At 48.4% G+C, this 18,123-nt stretch overlaps 1 protein-coding gene across 6 annotated transcripts in view; it reads left to right on the top strand.

The window, feature by feature from the left end:
* The window catches only part of LOC144120647 (uncharacterized), a 48,555-nt gene that overhangs the window by 12,984 nt on the left and 17,448 nt on the right, over nucleotides 1-18,123 (top strand). For 2 of the 6 annotated variants that reach the window (XM_077653265.1, XM_077653264.1), the window contains exons 5-13: nucleotides 393-770; nucleotides 1,008-1,222; nucleotides 2,876-3,092; nucleotides 6,016-6,237; nucleotides 6,614-6,985; nucleotides 8,402-8,644; nucleotides 9,148-9,336; nucleotides 10,174-10,262; nucleotides 15,619-15,761. In XM_077653265.1, coding sequence (XP_077509391.1) covers nucleotides 393-770; nucleotides 1,008-1,222; nucleotides 2,876-3,092; nucleotides 6,016-6,237; nucleotides 6,614-6,985; nucleotides 8,402-8,644; nucleotides 9,148-9,336; nucleotides 10,174-10,262; nucleotides 15,619-15,761 — 2,068 coding nt within the window. The remainder of the gene's footprint in view (nucleotides 1-392; nucleotides 771-1,007; nucleotides 1,223-2,875; nucleotides 3,093-6,015; nucleotides 6,238-6,613; nucleotides 6,986-8,401; nucleotides 8,645-9,147; nucleotides 9,337-10,173; nucleotides 10,263-15,618; nucleotides 15,762-18,123) is intronic. The other 4 variants (XM_077653266.1, XM_077653267.1, XM_077653268.1 and 1 more) reach the window with 2 other exon arrangements.

The following is an 18,123-nucleotide window of genomic DNA, read 5'->3' on the forward strand; positions in this document are numbered from 1 at the left end:
GTACTGTGCTCGACTGGCCGTGTGTTTGTGGGGTTTTTGCATGTGAAGAACTCGTTGGGCAGTGTGTTTGTGGCTGCAGTCTTCCACATGCGAGGATTTTATCACTCAGCACGCTTGCTGGCAATGCTTCGGGAGCGCCCAACCTCTGTTCAACTCGGATCTTGTCGCAGAGTGAATTTGAGGGCAGCATTCAGATAGTTCGTCCTCTGTTCAATCTGTTCCGTGTTCGTGGTTCTCGCCGAATCAAGTCTCCGGAGAGGAGCCAGAGCCGCCTCTCGGGAACACTTGTTTGCTGCTGGTGCTTTACAAAAAACCAAATATTTACCCAAGAGGGCTAGACCCCCCACCCTTATAACCCTGCTCTTATATGCGCGACCTCCCCCCTTTTTCAGGCCGTGACGAGCGCATCGAAGAGGAAGAGGAGCCAGAGTGGTTCGTGGGCGGCCCCACCAGTCAGCATGACACCATAGAGCTGGTGGGCTTCGAAGAAGATCCAGAGATGAGCCGGCGCGCTGCCCGGCGGATGCGCCGCAGCCGCGAGTTTGCCAGCCGCAAGCAGCAGCAACAGCAGCAGCAGCAGCAGCAACAGCAACAGCAAAACGGCCCCGAGCGGCGCACCCCGGATCAAGACCAGAGGCATGACAAGGAGCAGCAGTCTGTTGCCACAGCAGCGATGTCGCAAGGCTCGTCCTCTGCGACCACGACTGCCGGCACTGCCACCAGTACCGCATCCGCAATCGTGGACTCCTCCGCGGCACCAGCGTTCAAGAGTGAGCAATCGTGCACTTTCCTTTGAGCTCCTTTTTTTTTTCTTTTTGAAGCGAGCATGCATTATGCAGCTGCATCAGTGATTTCTCTCAATCTCTCCGCCAAATCTGTCGCAACATTTGCACCTGGTAATGGTTGCCAAACCTAGGCACAAGATGGTCATTTAAATGCAGTATACGTCGACAATTGTTTAGCTTTCATGCACCATAAACTCATGACACTTGTTTTGCGCCGCGCAGGAAGTGACAGCCGGGAGTCGTCAAGCAACAGCGCGAACTGTGCTATGGACATGAGCAAGTCATCCAGTGATGGACCTGGACAGACCTCGACACCGCTAACTACGAGCCCCACGCTGCCGGACAGTGTCATTGCTGCTCCACCTGCTTTGCCGCCACAGGACGGCTTCGATTTCAATGACATCTTCAAGCCGGACTGGTGTCCCAGATTCCTTTCGGTTTGTGCTTGCTTCCTTTCTCTTTTGGCTCATCCTAGTCTGGCAGTAACATTTTGACAGTATCCTGAAAGATCATTTTTGCTCACTGGGTGTTGCTCTCCTTGATAGTTGGACATTAATGGAACACTAAGGGCAGATTGAAGTTGTTCTGAATTGATCGATTTACCTAATTACATACTACAGTCAAACCTTTTTATAGTGAACAGGTAAAAAAAGTCTTAAAATGGTTCTGTATGGACGAAATTTGTAATATAGAATTTCATCAAGAACACACGGAAGTGCTGCACATTTTAGTCGGTAAATGCATGGGAGCTTGAGTAACCCTTACTAGAGAAATCTTTTCCCAAAGTGCTAGCGCAGACTTATAGGTGCTTGCGGAGGTTCTAAAGGCAGCAAATAACTGGGTGCCGGTTGGTTGGCTTCCCCCCACAGCAGTGCTAGCACACAGCGGTGGCAGGTCAGAGTGGCTTCTACGCATTGCAGTCATGTCGCTGGAAAACAGTACGTCAGAGTGAAAGAGAGAAATGCGCATGGGCCTTGATGCAAACGCTTGCTGCACCACCATCAGTCACTTGCAGTGCAGTGAAGCATGCCACCTGCCATCGGAGTAGGCATCTCTTGGTGCATGGGAATTCGATATATCCAACGTTTGGCTAACCACGTACTATATGTGAAGTGAAAGTTACATGTTTATTAAAAATATTTGGGAAGAGTTTTATGTAGCCAAAAATTCATATTTGTGTTGGTTAAATCTGGTTTGACTACTGTCATTGAAAATGTAGTTTTTATTACCTACAAAAGGCCAAAACTGGAATAGAGGTGTCACCATGACCAGCTGATTTCACTAGTAAACTACAGTGCAGAAACAGCTCTCTGGGGTTGGATCCCAATTGCTAGGCTACTCTGCCATTCACATCAAAACAGTGATCAGTTCTTTGCGGAGCAGTCGTCGAGAGTTCGGATCGGGTGGTGGGAAAATTTTAAAATGTCAGTTTCTTGGTAATAAGTGCATTTTTTTCAGCCAGACAGACCTCACAGCATGCCCAGCAAGAATTGCAGAAACTGTTTTTTACTAAAAAAATTGCCTAGAAAAAGGAGCTCTGACCAACCTCTCACTTAAAATTGTATATACCCCAGCAGTTGTCGAGCATCGTCCCTGGAGCCTCAAGCGATTTCATCATTTTTAATTGCTGTGCCCCCTCCGAATAATTTTCTCTTCCCTGCCGGGTGGAAGTGAAATTGCTCTCCTTTCTCCAATTTTAGGTGAAGGCGAGGTGAGCCCGACGCTTGCTTCACTGCTCTGCCTTGCCAGATGTTTTCTAGCTTTTTGCTACTTGGTGCATTTCCAGTGACGCTGCCATTAGTTTTATTTATGGTGTGGCCATTGCAGGTAGACCGTGCCTGTAAAATTCTTCCCGATTGTCTTCTGCTTTGTATTGGAGTATGTCGTGCATACACAATTAGAGGCTGTTGCATAGCAGAGACGTCCTGTGCAGGTCCAATCATTCCAACAGCAGCAATGTTGTCTCGGAAGCAGGCACATTTAAGTTGGACACTGCCTGTCCATTTGTCTAGTTCTTTGCACATTAAAGAACCCTTAAGCCTTGTAGCTTGGACGTTGCCTCGATGTAACACTGCTGTGTGCTGGAACAGGAGGACGCCCTGGGTGACACAGAGGCTGGGCTGAGCGGGGGCAGCCGCTTCTCCCAGTGGTTTCGGCGTGACAGCCCGCCCCTGGAGCAGCAGTTGGTGCCTCCCCTGGACAGTGGCCTGCTGGCAGCCCTCAGCAGACCTGCGGCCGAGGAGAGCGGCCAGCTGCCTCGCCAGCAGCGCCAGGAGAATGACTTGGCCTCGCGCATCCTCGCCTCAGGTGCTCCTGCCACTGCAGCCTCGATGCCTCCTCCTCCTCCTCCTCTCCTCATCTTGGGCCCTCGTGCTCGTGGCACCAGACCCAGAGCCTACCCTCTTCCTCCCCATCACTTTGGCAGTCCTGTCTCTCGGGGCTCCTACTCCTTCTTCCCTCCTCCTCCCTTCTTCTACCGTGCGTATTCTTCACATGCTGCGTGGCACTTTGAGACCGTTCAAATGCGATTTCTCTGCACGGGCCTGTGTGTCTGCTTGGCCCACCGAAGCCTCATTTCTGCAAACTGCACAAAGGTTGCCAGCTCAAATAAGCCTGCTACTCAGAATGGGAAGTGTGCTGTGCCGGGAAATTCAAACTAGCGCAACAAAAAGTGCCAGTTTTGCTGTGTGGTGCAAGGCAGCCAAAAACGAGGCTGCGCCCGTTTTTGTTTTGCAGTTTTCTCTGCTTTGAATAGGCTCAGTGGGCACCACATTGGCTTGAAAGAAAGCTGCTGACCTCAGCTGTCAAACAAGACCAGTCTGAGTGCTTTGTGGTGGCAGTGTTTGAATTGCACATGCATTGAAAATGGTATGCTTTGAAGCATCCTTAAAGGGGCTCTGAAAAGGGCTCTAATGAAGTTGCGGTTAAAGCACGCCGCTTCACGAATATTGTCCAGCAAGAATTTTTTTAATGCGCTTCGTAGAAACGGTTATCTCTAATCAAAATTTGAATTTCAGTCTTCGAGTCTTTTCCTTTCCTCTTGTCACTATTTGCACACTCAAAGGCCAGCGCTCCTCTGGCGGCACCACCTCTGGGAGCGGAGCTTCCTGACCTGCCGGAGCTACGTGGTTTATTGGCCGCGGCCTCGGTAGCTACTTGACTTCTGAGAGAATAACCAATAGCCACCTCTAAACTTTTATACGCAGGTGGGAGTGACAGAGGACGGTGCAAGCATGAAAAAGTCGCCAGGAAGTGCTCGCCAACTTTAGCATGTGATTGTCTCTGCTGCGTGTGGAAGTGTATTATTTGGCAGTGGAAAAGAATTTTTTTGGATCCGAATATGATTAGATTGAAAAATCTATTTTTGTGAATTTTTGGCTCTATTGACTTGTGTCCCATAGTCCGTAGATTCTCTCCCTTGGAGTCCGTAGATTCTCTCCCTTGGAGTCCGTAGATTCTCTCCCTTGGAGTCCGTAGATTCTCTCCCTTGGAGTCCGTAGATTCTCTCCCTTGGAGTCCGTAGATTCTCTCCCTTGGAGTCCGTAGATTCTCTCCCTTGGAGTCCGTAGATTCTCTCCCTTGGAGTCCGTAGATTCTCTCCCTTGGAGTCCGTAGATTCTCTCCCTTGGAGTCCGTAGATTCTCTCCCTTGGAGTCCGTAGATTCTCTCCCTTGGAGTCCGTAGATTCTCTCCCTTGGAGTCCGTAGATTCTCTCCCTTGGAGTCCGTAGAATCTCTCCCTTGGAGTCCGTAGAATCTCTCCCTTGGAGTCCGTAGAATCTCTCCCTTGGAGTCCGTAGAATCTCTCCCTTGGAGTCCGTAGAATCTCTCCCTTGGAGTCCGTAGAATCTCTCCCTTGGAGTCCGTAGAATCTCTCCCTTGGAGTCCGTAGATTCTCTCCCTTGGAGTCCGTAGATTCTCTCCCTTGGAGTCCGTAGATTCTCTCTCTTAGAGTCCGTAGATTCTCTCCCTTGGAGTCCGTAGAGTCTGTGCTTCCTAGGCTGTTCTTCTAAGACATGTTACTCTGGTTGCTGCTGTAGAGACGTGTCTTGCTGCACCAGAACTGATAATTTTGTGAATAACTATTTTGCAACAAAATTGCTGTGAAAATAATGGTTAACTCCTATAGATGGGGTATTGCTGCATTTTTAGGGCTTACAGAAATGAGACAGCAGTGTTCAGTCCCTCATGTACCTTTGCCACATGTCAAAGACCTGACAGTGAATCCAGTCTCTTGGGTACTGTAAAAACCGGAATATAGGTCGAACTTTTTTTCAAAAAACCATGGTGAAAAGTCGACCCCCGTCTTATATACCGGTCATTGGCGGAAAAAATACGGAAGTCTTGCAACAATGGGTGGCTGAAGTCAGCAGCCTCCATCGCCATCAGCAGCAGTGCCGCCATTTTGCGTTTCATTAGATGCTAAGCGGAAGCTAACGGCAATTTACCGTCGCCTTCAAGAAAAAGACGATTGAGTACGAGGAAGCTCACGGGAACCTGGCAGCACAGTGCGAATTTGGAGTATCCGAAAAGAGCATTCAGTACTGGCGGAGGCAGAAGCTGCGTATTACAACTTGCAGCAACCAGAAGAAAACCCATTTCGTGGGCAGACTGTAGTGTATCGTGAATAGGAAGGAAACGTTGCGCTGCGAGCAAGATCGCTGCCTGTGACTGCCGAATGCATCCGCGTGAAAGCGGCAGAGATCGCGCGTGCTTCTAGACTCGCGAGAGCGCAATTGAAAGGCTCGCCATCCTGGTTGCGGCGATTAATGAAGAGGAGGGCTTTGCTCTACGGCGCCATACTTGCCTGTGCCAGAAACAAACACGCGGGCCGATTGGTGCGCGATATTGTTAAAAAAATTTGCCGGGTGTACATACAAGCAGCATTTAAATGAAATTAAATACTGTCACCATTGTGCAACCTCTCGAGTCACATTTGTTTCAAGGTAAGGATGTCTTTCGGTACTTTTCCCATTGAAAAAGATCTTTTTCATTTTTAGAATTGGTTAGTTAGGGGGTCCGACCTATAGTCCGGTTTTTACGGTAGTTGCTGTGTGTGCATAGTGTGATTGTATGTGGTGAAATTGTTGGTTTTCGCTTTTCAGAAGCATTGAGGACAGTCCTACGTTTGGGGAATTTTTGAAAGGTGTTGGTGACAAGAGCGAAAGCCTGCCTGTTGGTTGTTTTGCACACATTTGTCGCCAAAAGCACCTCTGTCGGACTCTCTGCAGCTGGCGTGACCAGCGGTGACGGGGTGCTGCGGGTGCCTACGCCAGACTCCTACTTCACGCCCATCAGCCCCGCTCTTCCCCAGGACCGCTTGTCTCCATCACCCCCTGTTCGTGATGGCCCCTCCAAAAACATCCTGGACATACTCATGGATGCCAACATCAATGTTGAAGCCCACATGCTCAATGGCGATGCGGCCAAAACTGCCCAGCTGCGGGAGCATGGTTAGTGAAGCGTGGCAGTTTGAACGCTGTTCTCATCATATTGCAAGGGCGTGTGTGATGGAGCTGCTTCTAACAGGGCGCAAGTGTTCTCTGCTGGTTTATGAGGTCAACTGATATGTGTCAAGAGACGGAATTTGAGGCCGTGCTGCTTGCTTGGCTTTCTTTCACAGCATAAAAAGCTGTGCAGTTTTCAAGGGCACTCCGCCTTCCAAAGATCGTCGCACATTAATAGTCTCTCCTGTTATTGCACAGCAAGAGAGCGACGCCCACTTGTGCTTGAATGCTGTGTTGTAGGTGCAGCAAACTTTGTGTGCCTTGCTTATGCACTCGGCAATGCTTGATTGCTGGGACCTGCTTCCCTCCTGTTGTCGTGTAGCGCTGGCCGGCAAAGCCAAGAGTGTGGAAGAACTGGAAGCTGACCTGAAGCAGGTGGTCCTTGGGGTTGGTGGCCATAGCAGGCCCATCCAGCACCATCACCACCACCACCACCGTCACCATGAACAGCAGCAGCATCCTCACCATCCGATGGGGATGATGCCAACCCTCAATCTGCCCCAGCAGCAGCAGCAGCACGATCAGCAGCAACAGCAGCAGCACCTGCAGGGGCTGCTGAGCAAGCTGGGGGCGCATCCAGGCGGCCCTGGAGCATCCTTGGTGGTGCCCCCATCACTGCCCGAGAGGGCCCTGCACGAGGAAGACCTGCTCAGGGCAGCAGGCCAGGTGCCTCCACCACCCATGCAGCACCATGGTAGGTGCTTCTGGGCAAACCCTGCTGCTGTTTTATAGTACAGTGTACTAAGCTGTGCTCTGATGCAGTACATCCTTAGACTTCAACTTGTCTCGAAATATTGATGGAGTTTTCTGGTTCACAATAAATTCCAACAGGTGCCCTTTGTGTTTATAACAGTCTACGAAATATTCTCGTAATAAAATTTGGATACCTTGAAACTTGGTCTGCGGGAATCGCAAAAAAAAAATAGTGTCGCAACGCAGTGGTTTGCATGGGTTGTGCAGGGAAAGCCTGCAGTAGCTTGTTGCAAAGTGTTTCTCGCCACATATGTGTACTGCTCTGGACTTGGGTCTTATTCTAGGGAGACTTCGACTTGGTCAGATTTGAATGGCAGTGTTAACTAAAGCGTAAAGCTAGCTTTCAACCAGTCCTCAACTTTCTATAGCCTTATTACAGAAGCCAACACTGGTGCTGCATTTCCTTTTGAGCATGTCTACTGTTCTGCCTTTTGATCTTTGTCTTCAACCTATCCTTCAGTCTTAAGGCAATATTAGTTATTAGTTATTTTACAACTTGAAGTTCAATGTAGCGAGGACTGGTTGGCGAGCAGTTTTAATTGCACAAAAATGGCAACCATAATTAGAGGAAGCTGTTCCCAACATTATGTACTTTAATCATTTAGCAGCATTTCGCAATAAAAGTTCCTCTATCTGCTCCAGATGCCAAGATATCCTCCTTGTAAACTAGCAAACAGCCAAAAAGTTTGTTTTGTGAAAGAAGCAAGAACAAAGAGCTCATTTGCATGTTATAGAGTGAAATTGGAGAGAATTCTGACCCAGTACTAAATGAATAAATGAAGATGTTAAAGATGGGTTGTAGATTTTGAAAATGGCATTGAAAAAATTCCTTCTTTTTCGCGATTTTCAGGCCCCTGTCCCCTCTTAATTTTTTTAGTTGGCACTGTCACTATAGAGTTACAAAAAGTGGTTAGCGATTGCATTTCACCTTAAGTCCGCCTCTTTGTATGCTATTTTGTATTGCATGTTATTTTGACCCCACATAGTTGATTGCAGTTATCGACAAAAGACATTTGGTGCTAGAAAGCAGGGGCTTGTTTGATATATTCCACTGTACTTGCAGTTGCTAAAATTGTGGTTTGATTTTATTTATATATTTGGTATTCAAATGTTCGTGAATTTGTTTCAAGGCAATTTTATGGAGTAGTGGCTTGTTATTTAGAATTCTTATTACCCTATTTGCACAAATATAATGTGGTCAGAAATTTAATGTAAGGTGTGGCAGCTGTGGGAGCTGCAATAGGAGTGTAGCTGTGTAACATGGTTTTTTATTGAATAGCGCCATATGACACAAAGTTGCTGTATGAAGAAATGTCATTCTTGCATTTACCCTTGGCAATATGCTCTTTCTGTGCAGGCCTGGCTGCCCGTGGTGGGGACATCCTGCAGCCCCCAGGGCTGCTGTCGCAGCTGCTGCGCACACCTGGCAAGGGCCCCCAGCAGCAGCAGCCACAGGGGGGCCAGGACATGCTGGTCAAGATACTTGCTGGAATGGGGCCGGTCTCCCCAGGCCTCCAGCCCCCACCGCCCCCCATGGCGTCTCAGCAGCAGCTGAGTCCCACGGCCCAGCTGCTGGCTGCACGTCACGACCCCATGGCAGGTGTGTGGCGCTTTCCTCTTCACTTCTCTCGCTGCTTCCATACAGTCGTGCATGGCGTGGCACATGACTGCAGTAAGGTTGGAACATCATTTGTTCGTACAATTTTCAACGCAAGAACTTCAAGTTGCCGAAAGCACATACTTCCTGATGGAACCTCGTTTGTGCTGGTGCGCTTCCTCAAGTTGGAGTGGGAATAATCGGCAATTACAGCGAGGCAGCCCCACGCAATGCATGGCCCATGATAAAGGTGCAGACAAGCAGCTGGGCACTGCCTAAACTATCTGCATGATTTTGAGATTAGAGATGCCTTATAGAAAAGAGAACATCATAAGTGTGAGTTTGGAAATGTTGTGTTGCGGTGCACAATTTTCCCTCCCTGTGAAGAATGAGTGCATGGTTGTATGTTGCAGACCCTAAAAAGCTCCTGGCACTTGGCCTCTTTTTAGCCTGTGTGTGGCACTTGATGGCCATGAGGGCAAGTGGGTGGTCTCTGCTTTGTGCAGCCGCAGCTGCAGCAGCTATGCTTCGGCAGCAGCAGCAACAGCAGCAGCAGGAAATGCTAAACAGCCTGCTGAAGCCACCCGTGGTCACCACGCAGCGGCCATCACCCACCCAGCAGCTGGGACTGCTGGCCCCGTGCCCATCGCCCCTGCCGGGTCCCCAGGACCCGCGCAGGGTGCCCTCCCCGCTAGGTGCGTTGCATTCGATTAATGGAGGAGGCAAACGAAGCACTGGTTTCTGCTTCTTTCTCTCTTGTGGCCTTTTGTTCAGTTCCACTAAAACTGGTAACAGCATGGTAACAGCCAGCAGGTCAGAGCCAGAAGACGTGTGACGGGTCCAACATGCATAGCATGCACTTGGGACATTGTCCACGAATGGGCTGGCCGATAAAGTCTGCAAATCTGTGCTCACATACAGGTTGCATACTATTATGCTGCTTAATCAAGTGGTGTTAAATTTCTGCTCGCGCGTGTTTTTGTATGGTGGTGGGTCGGTCTAGTTTTGTCCAATTTTGGTGGCCGAGATTATGCACTCATTCTCAATGTTAGCAGCGACATGACTGCAGCAACCTTATAATGGCTGATCTGGAAGGCTTCAGGGGCTTCCTGTGTTAACTTTGTTGTACGATAGATGGTGCGACTAGTGCCCATATACAGTGCTGAGATAGTGATAATTGCCTTATTTAATTTGCTGCTAGCGATGCATCTCTCATTTTTTGTGGTGTTGACTCGGTGTCTGTTTTTCTCTTATAGTTTAAGTGGCAGTACAAAAAACTCTCTTCAACAGGTCAGTCTCTTGTGGAAACTTGAAATGCAAATCATTCTGCTATTGAGTGCCAGGTTGCTATCAATCGGCTGAAAGGAACTGGAGGGGATTGGGGGAGTACAGGAAATGTTTTTTTGTGTCCCTATTAAGTCATTTTCTCGCAAGTCGTAGACGTGCTCGGGCCTGAAATGCTTGCAAAAAGTTGCTTTGCCTCATTCTGCACCCAAATATTACTGACAGTGTGTTTTGCCATTTTTGTGCAGTGTTTGGCCAGCACCCGTCGCCAATTCCTCCCGTGGCAGGACCCACACCTGGTGCTCCAGTGCCGTCGTCAAACACTCTGCAGGTTCATGTGAGTGTTGCCGCGCTGCAAGAATGAATTGAAAGTCCACGTTTTCTGTGGCGATTTTCCAGCGAAAAAGTTTCTGTGAGGCCCCTGTCGTCATTGTTGACAGGGGATACTTTTTTTTTAAGTTAGCGCTGACAGCAGCAAAGAACTAAACAGCGCGCCAAGATGCTGTGTGCCGATACAGTAAAAGCCCGGGAATTCGAACTTCACGGGACTGGCAAAAAGTTTGAATTATCCGATCTACGAATTATTGAATGGCCCTGAAAAAACCGACAAGAACCATTTGCATTGAGGGATATGTACCGTATTTATTCACGTAACGAACCCACTCGCATAATGAACCCACCCACCCCCTATTTTTGCCTAATAATTTTTCTTTAAAAAGTCAGTCATTAACGCTTCCCTCAGTTTCACACCGTCACGGTCCACAACACATTTCTTGGCAGTGTGCCAAGTTGCTGCGCAGCATTTGCTCTACCAAGGGGGAGAAGCAAACTTTGCAGAGTGCCAGCGCTTGTCTGATAGTGCAAGCCTCGTTTTCAGTATGTTCGCCTTAAGGGCGACCCACATGGAACTAACTTGCGCTGCGGATTTTGAGCGGCGCGGCGCAACGCCGACACACCACCGCCGTGAAGCACCACAAGCAGCGGAAAACGGGCGGCTGCTGCCAGGGTTTAGAAACGGCGTGATTCCATATGCTTAGTAAAATGCTGAAAATATCAGCTGTGCATTTACAATTAAGCCATTATTTTTTCAATGACGACAAAGAGGACTAATTATTCTTAGTGACCCCTTTCTGAACCAAAATACCGTAAAAGCCGCGTATAGTACGAGGTTTTTTTCCTATTATTAGCACCTCAAATTTCCGCTCGTATTATTTGCGGATCCGAACAAAAATTTCAGTTTTGCTCGAAGTTTTGGTTTCGTTATTGCCGCGTGGCTACGGCTTGGCTTTGTTATTGATTTGTGGCTACGGCTTGGCTTCGTTACCCGTGACGGCGTGGCTAGGGCTAGCGTGGCCTTCCTGACAGCGTATGCGCCGACGCATAAACCACACTTCGCCAAGGGAAGGTTCTTTTTTTCTGCCGTGGAGGAGCACAATGTCAGGGCCACGAAAACAGCTGCTTTCAAGAGAAAGGCTATTTTAGTTGTCGAGAACATCGGCAACAGTGCGGCCGGGAGGCAGTTCGGCGTCACCGAGGGAAGCACCCGCGGATGGCGACGACAAAAGGAAGCACTTTTCGCATGCAGCGGAACGCGAAGAAGCTTTCGCGGCCCGAAGAATGGGTCATACCCAGAAATTGAACTGGCCCTGACGGAGTTCATAAGAGAACAGCGAGCCGCACATCTACCTGTGAGCGTGGAGCTCATGCAGGTAAAAGCTAGGGAGCTTGCTAGAGAAAAAGGTATTCCAAGCACCGCCTTCAAAGCGAGCAAGCACTGGATATACTGGTACATGTGCCGTGCTGGGTTTTCGTTACGGCGGCGAACGTCGATTTCCTAAAAACTGCCCGAATCGTTTGAAGAGCTGCTGGTGGCTTTTCAGCGCCACATTATTTCTTTACGGAAGTCCAAGAACTTTCAGCTAGGGCAAATAGGCAACGCTGACCAAACGCCAGTTTATCTGGACATGCCATCACCCCTCACAGTGCACGAGAAGGGTTCCAAACAAGTTTGCGTCCGGTCTACCGGCAACGAGAAGACGCGGGTTGCGGTCATGCTATCGTGCACAGCAGACGGCCACAAGCTCCCACCCTATGTCGTGTTCAAATGCAAAACAATGCCGAAAGGTGAGGAGCTGCCAAAGAATGTTATCGCGAGATGCCACGAGAAAGGTTGGATGAACAAGGGTCTTGTCCTTGACTGGGTGAAGTCCGTGTGGTGTAGGCGGCCCGGTGCACTATTGTCCTTCCCGTCGATCCTCGTGCTGGACGCGTTTCGCTGCCATTTGGCCGACTCGGTCAAGAGAGTGTTACGGGATTGCGGCACTGAACTTGTCGTCATCCCAGGCGGAATGACTTCCCAGCTGCAGCCACTTGATGTTTGCGTAAACAAGCCTTTCAAGGACGCGGTCAAGCGGTGCTACGCTGAGTGGATGCGCTCAGGTGAGCCTGCAGTGACGCCGAATGGGCGGTTGAAGCGGGCATCGTCAGCCACGCTGTGCAAGTGGATTGTGGACGCGTGGGCGAGCATTCCTGCGGACCTTGTGCGTCGGTCTTTCAAGAAGTGTGGCATATCAAACGCCCTCGATGGCACAGAAGATGAGTGCCTGTAGGAAGATTTGTCGGACAAAGAAATCTCCGAAGAAAGCGCTGTTGAGGATGAGAGCGATTGAAGTGCGGTGTCCGATTGCAATAAATGCCTTTCTTTGTGCTTACCTGGTTTACCTCACTCGTATTATACGCGGATAAATTTTTTTTTTTTCTATTTCGCGTCTCTAAAATTTCACTTCGTATTATATTCGGGTTCGTATTATATGCGGGTTTTTACGGTAGTCCACCTGTTCGAACCTCCTGCGCTTCCTGACGTCAACCGACACGTAGTGGTTAATTAAGCCCAGCAGCTTTGAAAATCCAGAAGCATTATAAAAACCTGGAGAGTTTCATCGCTAAAATTTTGGGCTGCGGGCATCTTCAGATAAAGCGAAAGCTTCGTGCGACTTGTTTGCCATGAGCATGAGGCACAGTGTAGCGGCAACGACTAGTTCGTGGTGAAGCGAGAGGCCACTTCGGCAGGCGCGGCCTTGTTGTAGAAGTGGGCGGAAGTCGATCGCGCCCTGATTGGTCCGAGCTGATAGCCCATGTTGGCTGCTTCCAGCCAGTGGCTGACCGCCGGGCGATGCTAAAAGCCGGCGTTATGATCTCTGATGACCACGTGCTTCCGTTGGCGACTGATGGGTGGAAGGATGGACGACACTCGCAAAAAAAAGTTTTTTGCACGTAATTTGTAGTACCCGTCCGAAGTCATAGCCTTTCATGGGTGTTGGCTGGGACCACGCCGACAGTACTTACCTGTGTTTTCGAATTAACAGGGCTCGAATTAACGAGTATTTAGTTGAGAAATGAGGGTAGCGCCACCGCGGCAGTCAACCCCTACCCTCCGGCGCCGCTGGTGATGGCGCCATTTGGGCTTTACCCACTTTTCCGCAGTTTTATCTGGTTTCATCTTCTGTACCCCGTTTAGGACGTATGCAGCCTCTAACTATGCGGAGGTGCTTTCTTTTTTTGGCCACATGCTGTATGCCAAGCTGCCCAAACGCGGCGGCGCATAGTTCGAATTATTTGTAGCGGAACCGACTCTTTCGAATTAACGGGCTTTTTTATACACAGATCTCTATGGAGCTTGGCCGGACCAAGTAGTGTAGTTTCGAATTATCTAAAAATTTGAATTATCGAGGTTCAAATTAACGAGCTTTCTTTGTAACATCATGGCATTTTTATCTTTTTGTAGTTTCGAATTATCTAAAAATTTGAATTATCGAGGTTCAAATTAACGAGCTTTCTTTGTAACATCATGGCATTTTTATCTGGAGGGGGTGGGGTGGCTCTCTGGGCTAACTTGGCAGAGAGCCAGTATGCTATGTGCCCTTAACAAAATGGCCTGGGGTGGTTGCTACATGCTGGCTGTAATACCTACATGCATGGAGGAATGCATAAGTGTGTTTTTTGCTGGAGGGGGTGGGGTGGCTCTCTGGGCTATTTTGGCAGAGAGCCAGTATGCTTTGTGCCCTTAACAAAATGGCCTGGGGTGGTTGCTACATGCTGGCTGTAATACCTACATGCATGGAGGAATGCATAAGTGTGTTTTTTGCTTTTTTTTTGCCAATCCAGATACAGTCGAAGACAGACTTTTTGGACCCTCTAGTGACCGCGAGAACGACCGAAAAATCGGGCAGTCCGGAAAATAAAATTTCACCTGAAAAATCGCGAACTTATTTCCATTATGCTGGAGGAAGAGGTCATTTGGGTTGCACATATTCTAAAGCTCCTAATGACTAAATTTCGCTGCGCGACACTGTCACAGACGGGCGGTGACCGCCTTCACAAGCTCCGCCTGGCTGTGCTGCCCTCGGCATGTCGCTGATGAACGCACGGGTTGGGGCAGTCTAAACGGGAAAGCGAACACGCCGCTGCGGGAACTGCATTGCGCCCGCAGTACGATGGGCCCATAACGAGAACGCGAAGACTGCGAAACAATAAGAACCGAGAAACGGCCGAAACAAGCACTCCGTCGGCGTTGGCCTCAGTCATTAGGCCTAGCGACTAGAGCCAAAATCGGCATCATATTCGGCGATATGCACTCTGTGGTGGCTTGCGTATAATGAGAGGCGTCTTGCCTGTCACCGAAATGCCAGTTTATGGTTTTATGATAGAAAAGTCAAGGTTGTGGTGCGTTTTGCTGTGGGTACGCCGACCTCGCATTTAAAATGCACCACCAATTCCTCCCGTGCTTGCTATCTCCGTGAAGCCGTATGACTTCCACGCGCTTCACTGCTACCTCTTTCCGTATTCGAAACGAAAGACTCTGCATAGATGAGCTCCGCGAACTCTGACTGCTTTTAAAAAAATTTCGTGCGGCGGAAGACGTTCAAGAACCGTACAGATTCGGAAACATGCGGGTGCAATGTTCCGACTCGCACAGAATTTCAGTATCGCAAGAGACCCCCCTTTAAGCTTGAATTCGTTTTATTTGAACTTTTCGATCTCTCCTGCAGTTTGAAGTAATGAGGTTCCACTGTACACATATGGTGTCTTGGGTGTCGGCAGCGAGTGTGAGTGAGGTCTGAAAAATCAAGCAGTCAGTTGCGGTGTACCTGAAATTTCAGGCGTTCTTATACATGGGCTCTATGGGCCATGTCGGGGTGACGCGAAAAAGTCCGAGTAATCAAGCATGTCCGAAAAATCAGGTGTCCGAATTTTTGGTCGTCGACTGGATAACCATAATCGGTTATAACAATTTGATTTTGCAGTTTTTAAATATCTTTTAAGTGGATTGCACTGTTAATGTATTTGTTCTAGGAGAATTAATTTGAACTTATAAAGCTAGCTGAGCTGAGGATATTTTTTGCATGTATAGCCATAAAGGCAAGCATTAAGGAGGAAGTTCCTCCCTCATACTGAAACATCAAATGAATGAACTTGCAGTTCATAAAAGTTCTCTGCTGGCTGTATCACTTTTTGCACAGTTCAAGCTTCATTTGAGGAATTTGTTCTCAGTGCTAAGGCAACTGCTGTGCTGTTCCGGGCCACTGTGCTCGAACCCACTCTTTTGAACATGCCTGTGTGCTGCAGGGGCTTTGCTGCTTCTTTTGAGACGTGTTTGAGGTTTTGGTTCCACCTTTTTTTTTCTTTTCCTTCAGAGCGGTGGCTTGCGTCCAAGGGTGCCCTCTCCACAGGAACTAGCAGTGCACACGCAGTCTATCCTGCAAACGGCTCTTCTAAAGAAGATCCTCGAGGACCAGAAGCAAAAGGAGAATCTCCGCAAGCAACAGGAGGCTCAGAGGTGCGGGTCTCATTTTCTCTTGCTTTTCCTCTCGGCCACTTCCCCATTCAACCTAGACATTGCAGATCACTCCCGTCAGTCCTTCCTCCTGCCTCTCTGTAAATTCCTCCTCTCTATCCTTCATAGTCTTTGTTGTATGAGGGTGGCCTTTGTAAGTTGCTGTTGCCCGATTGTTGTAGAGGAGGAAGGCTTGCTGCTGAGGGACAGCTTCAGTGGAAGTTGGCCGAGTTGTTCAAAGCATAGAATGTGCTAAGTGACTGTTGTGCAGAGCAAGTGTACATTTGTGTATTTATATGGCCAGTGAGGGCAGTCATGCTTGGCATGCGGCAACATGTGTGGAGGATGGGAAAAGTCGTGCATTTGCATGTGTGTGTTTGTGACCTGTGTTGTTCGTGTGATTGTGTAAAGTTGTGGTAATTCGATGTCGCTGCTCATTCCGTTGCGCTTAGTGTATAATCCCATGAAATCACTGATACAAGCGTTAGTGTAAAAAAATGCAAAACGGTGCCGCAAAATGCAGTAATCACCGATTAACTCGGGTATTAAGAGTTTTGTCGCATTTAAATCTTAAGAGGTTTGGGCATGCAATAAATCTTCCCAATTTTTGTGCTGCTTCAATGCTTTTGTACTTCGCTTTTTATGGAACCGTATCTTTCGTCAACATGGAACAGTTTTTTTTTAATGGCAGACTTGTATGTCCAAGAGATACTTAAAAGCGAGTATTGATATCAGCACTATTGATTATCTGAGTGTTTGAATTTGGCCAAATCTTTGAGTACAAATGTCAAAATAGAGGCAGCAGTTGCTAACTATCTTGAAGTGCTATTTGCACAGATGCGCTATTTGCACAAATGCGCTATTTGCACAGATGCGCAGAGGAGCCTTTAGGGAAAAGGTGTGCATGGTGTTGCCAGTTTGTGGAGCCCTCACTTCTTGTCCAGTATATGCACAAGTGGTAGGGATTCGACTGGGATGTGACTGTCACCACACTAACTACCTGCTAAAAGCATACTTTTCAAATGTTGCCATTGGCACCTCAGAGCATGATATGCAAAGTTGTCAGACGTATGCAGAAAATGCCACTGACAGCAAAGAGGCCCACTGGTGAAGCCTTGCATCTCTGGACTGACTCTCAAAGACATAAGGTTTCTGTCATGTGATGAGCACCTGCCGCCGCAGAATGGGTGATGCTTCTGGAGGTCGAAGGAAAATAGTCTAAAGGAACATCTAAACTATTCTGCTTTGAGTTTTCCTGCTCCTTTTTCGTGTTCAGTAAAAATTTTCTTGGGATATCACTCCAACCAACAGAGGTGGTTTCTGGGCTCCTTTAAATTTGTCCATGGCACCTCGCAATTTTAGCAAAAAAGGAAAGCCATTGCTGCTTGGTGCCATGGTAGTGCTGCCCTTGACCAGTTGTGGAACTGCTGCTCTCTGCCTTTCCGCCCATGCTGCTGCTGCTGCTGCTGCTGCCACCGCCTCTGCTGCCGCCGCTGCTGCTGCCTTGTTGTCCTTGCCTTGCTCTCCTCCCCTCTGCCTGTCCTCCCTCCCTCTCTTGCCTGCTGGGTCCAGGCACTTGGCCTTGCTCCTGCATGCTCCCTTTGCTTCCTGCCGAACACGGCCCGTTTTCTTCCCAGTGTAAGTGCCTGTCGGCGTGTCGCATTGCCCCTCTGTCGGTTTGTCTGATTGCGTGCCTGGTGCCAGTGTACGCACGCAAGTTTGCTTCGTGCCAGTGCATACAGTGCATTGTCTCCGTATGAATTGTTTTGTCAGGGACAGTGTCTGACCTAATAACGAGTGTCTGTTCATCACTGCGTTTGTGCGAAGGAGCTTAAGCTTGCCATGCTCATCCCACAAAGTGGCAATGCTTGAATGATTTTGTCCAGCAGTTGCTGAACAGATTTAGAAAAGTTGGTTGCATTAAAAAGAAAAGTGCAACTGGTGCAATCTCTGGGCTACTGCGTCGTCGGGTATGAAGTACGGCATACTCCAGTAAAGAATTCTCACACATGACAGTGTGAAGCCATGTGGTTGGTTTCTTATACACTAAATATAATAAAAATCCATGAAAGACAAATTTTTCAAGTGTGTTGCATATAAAAATGCATGGCGCACCTACTTGTGACATCTCGTTTGTCTCGTCTTTACTTATAGTGCGGTGTTTTTGTTCCGATTGTAAGTCAACCCCCCCCCCACTTAGGATTTTCGAATAAAAAAAAATAGGTTGACTTACAATCGTGTAAATACGGTAGTTGCTGCATTTCTGACATTGTATCTCTTTGTATTTGCCTGCTAATTTTTCTTATCACCAGTAATCGAGCTACGTTTTATATTCGTGTAGAAACATATCATACTTCACTGCTGA

The sequence above is a fragment of the Amblyomma americanum genome, chromosome 2, assembly GCF_052857255.1.
Source record: "Amblyomma americanum isolate KBUSLIRL-KWMA chromosome 2, ASM5285725v1, whole genome shotgun sequence".
NCBI lineage: Eukaryota > Metazoa > Arthropoda > Arachnida > Ixodida > Ixodidae > Amblyomma > Amblyomma americanum.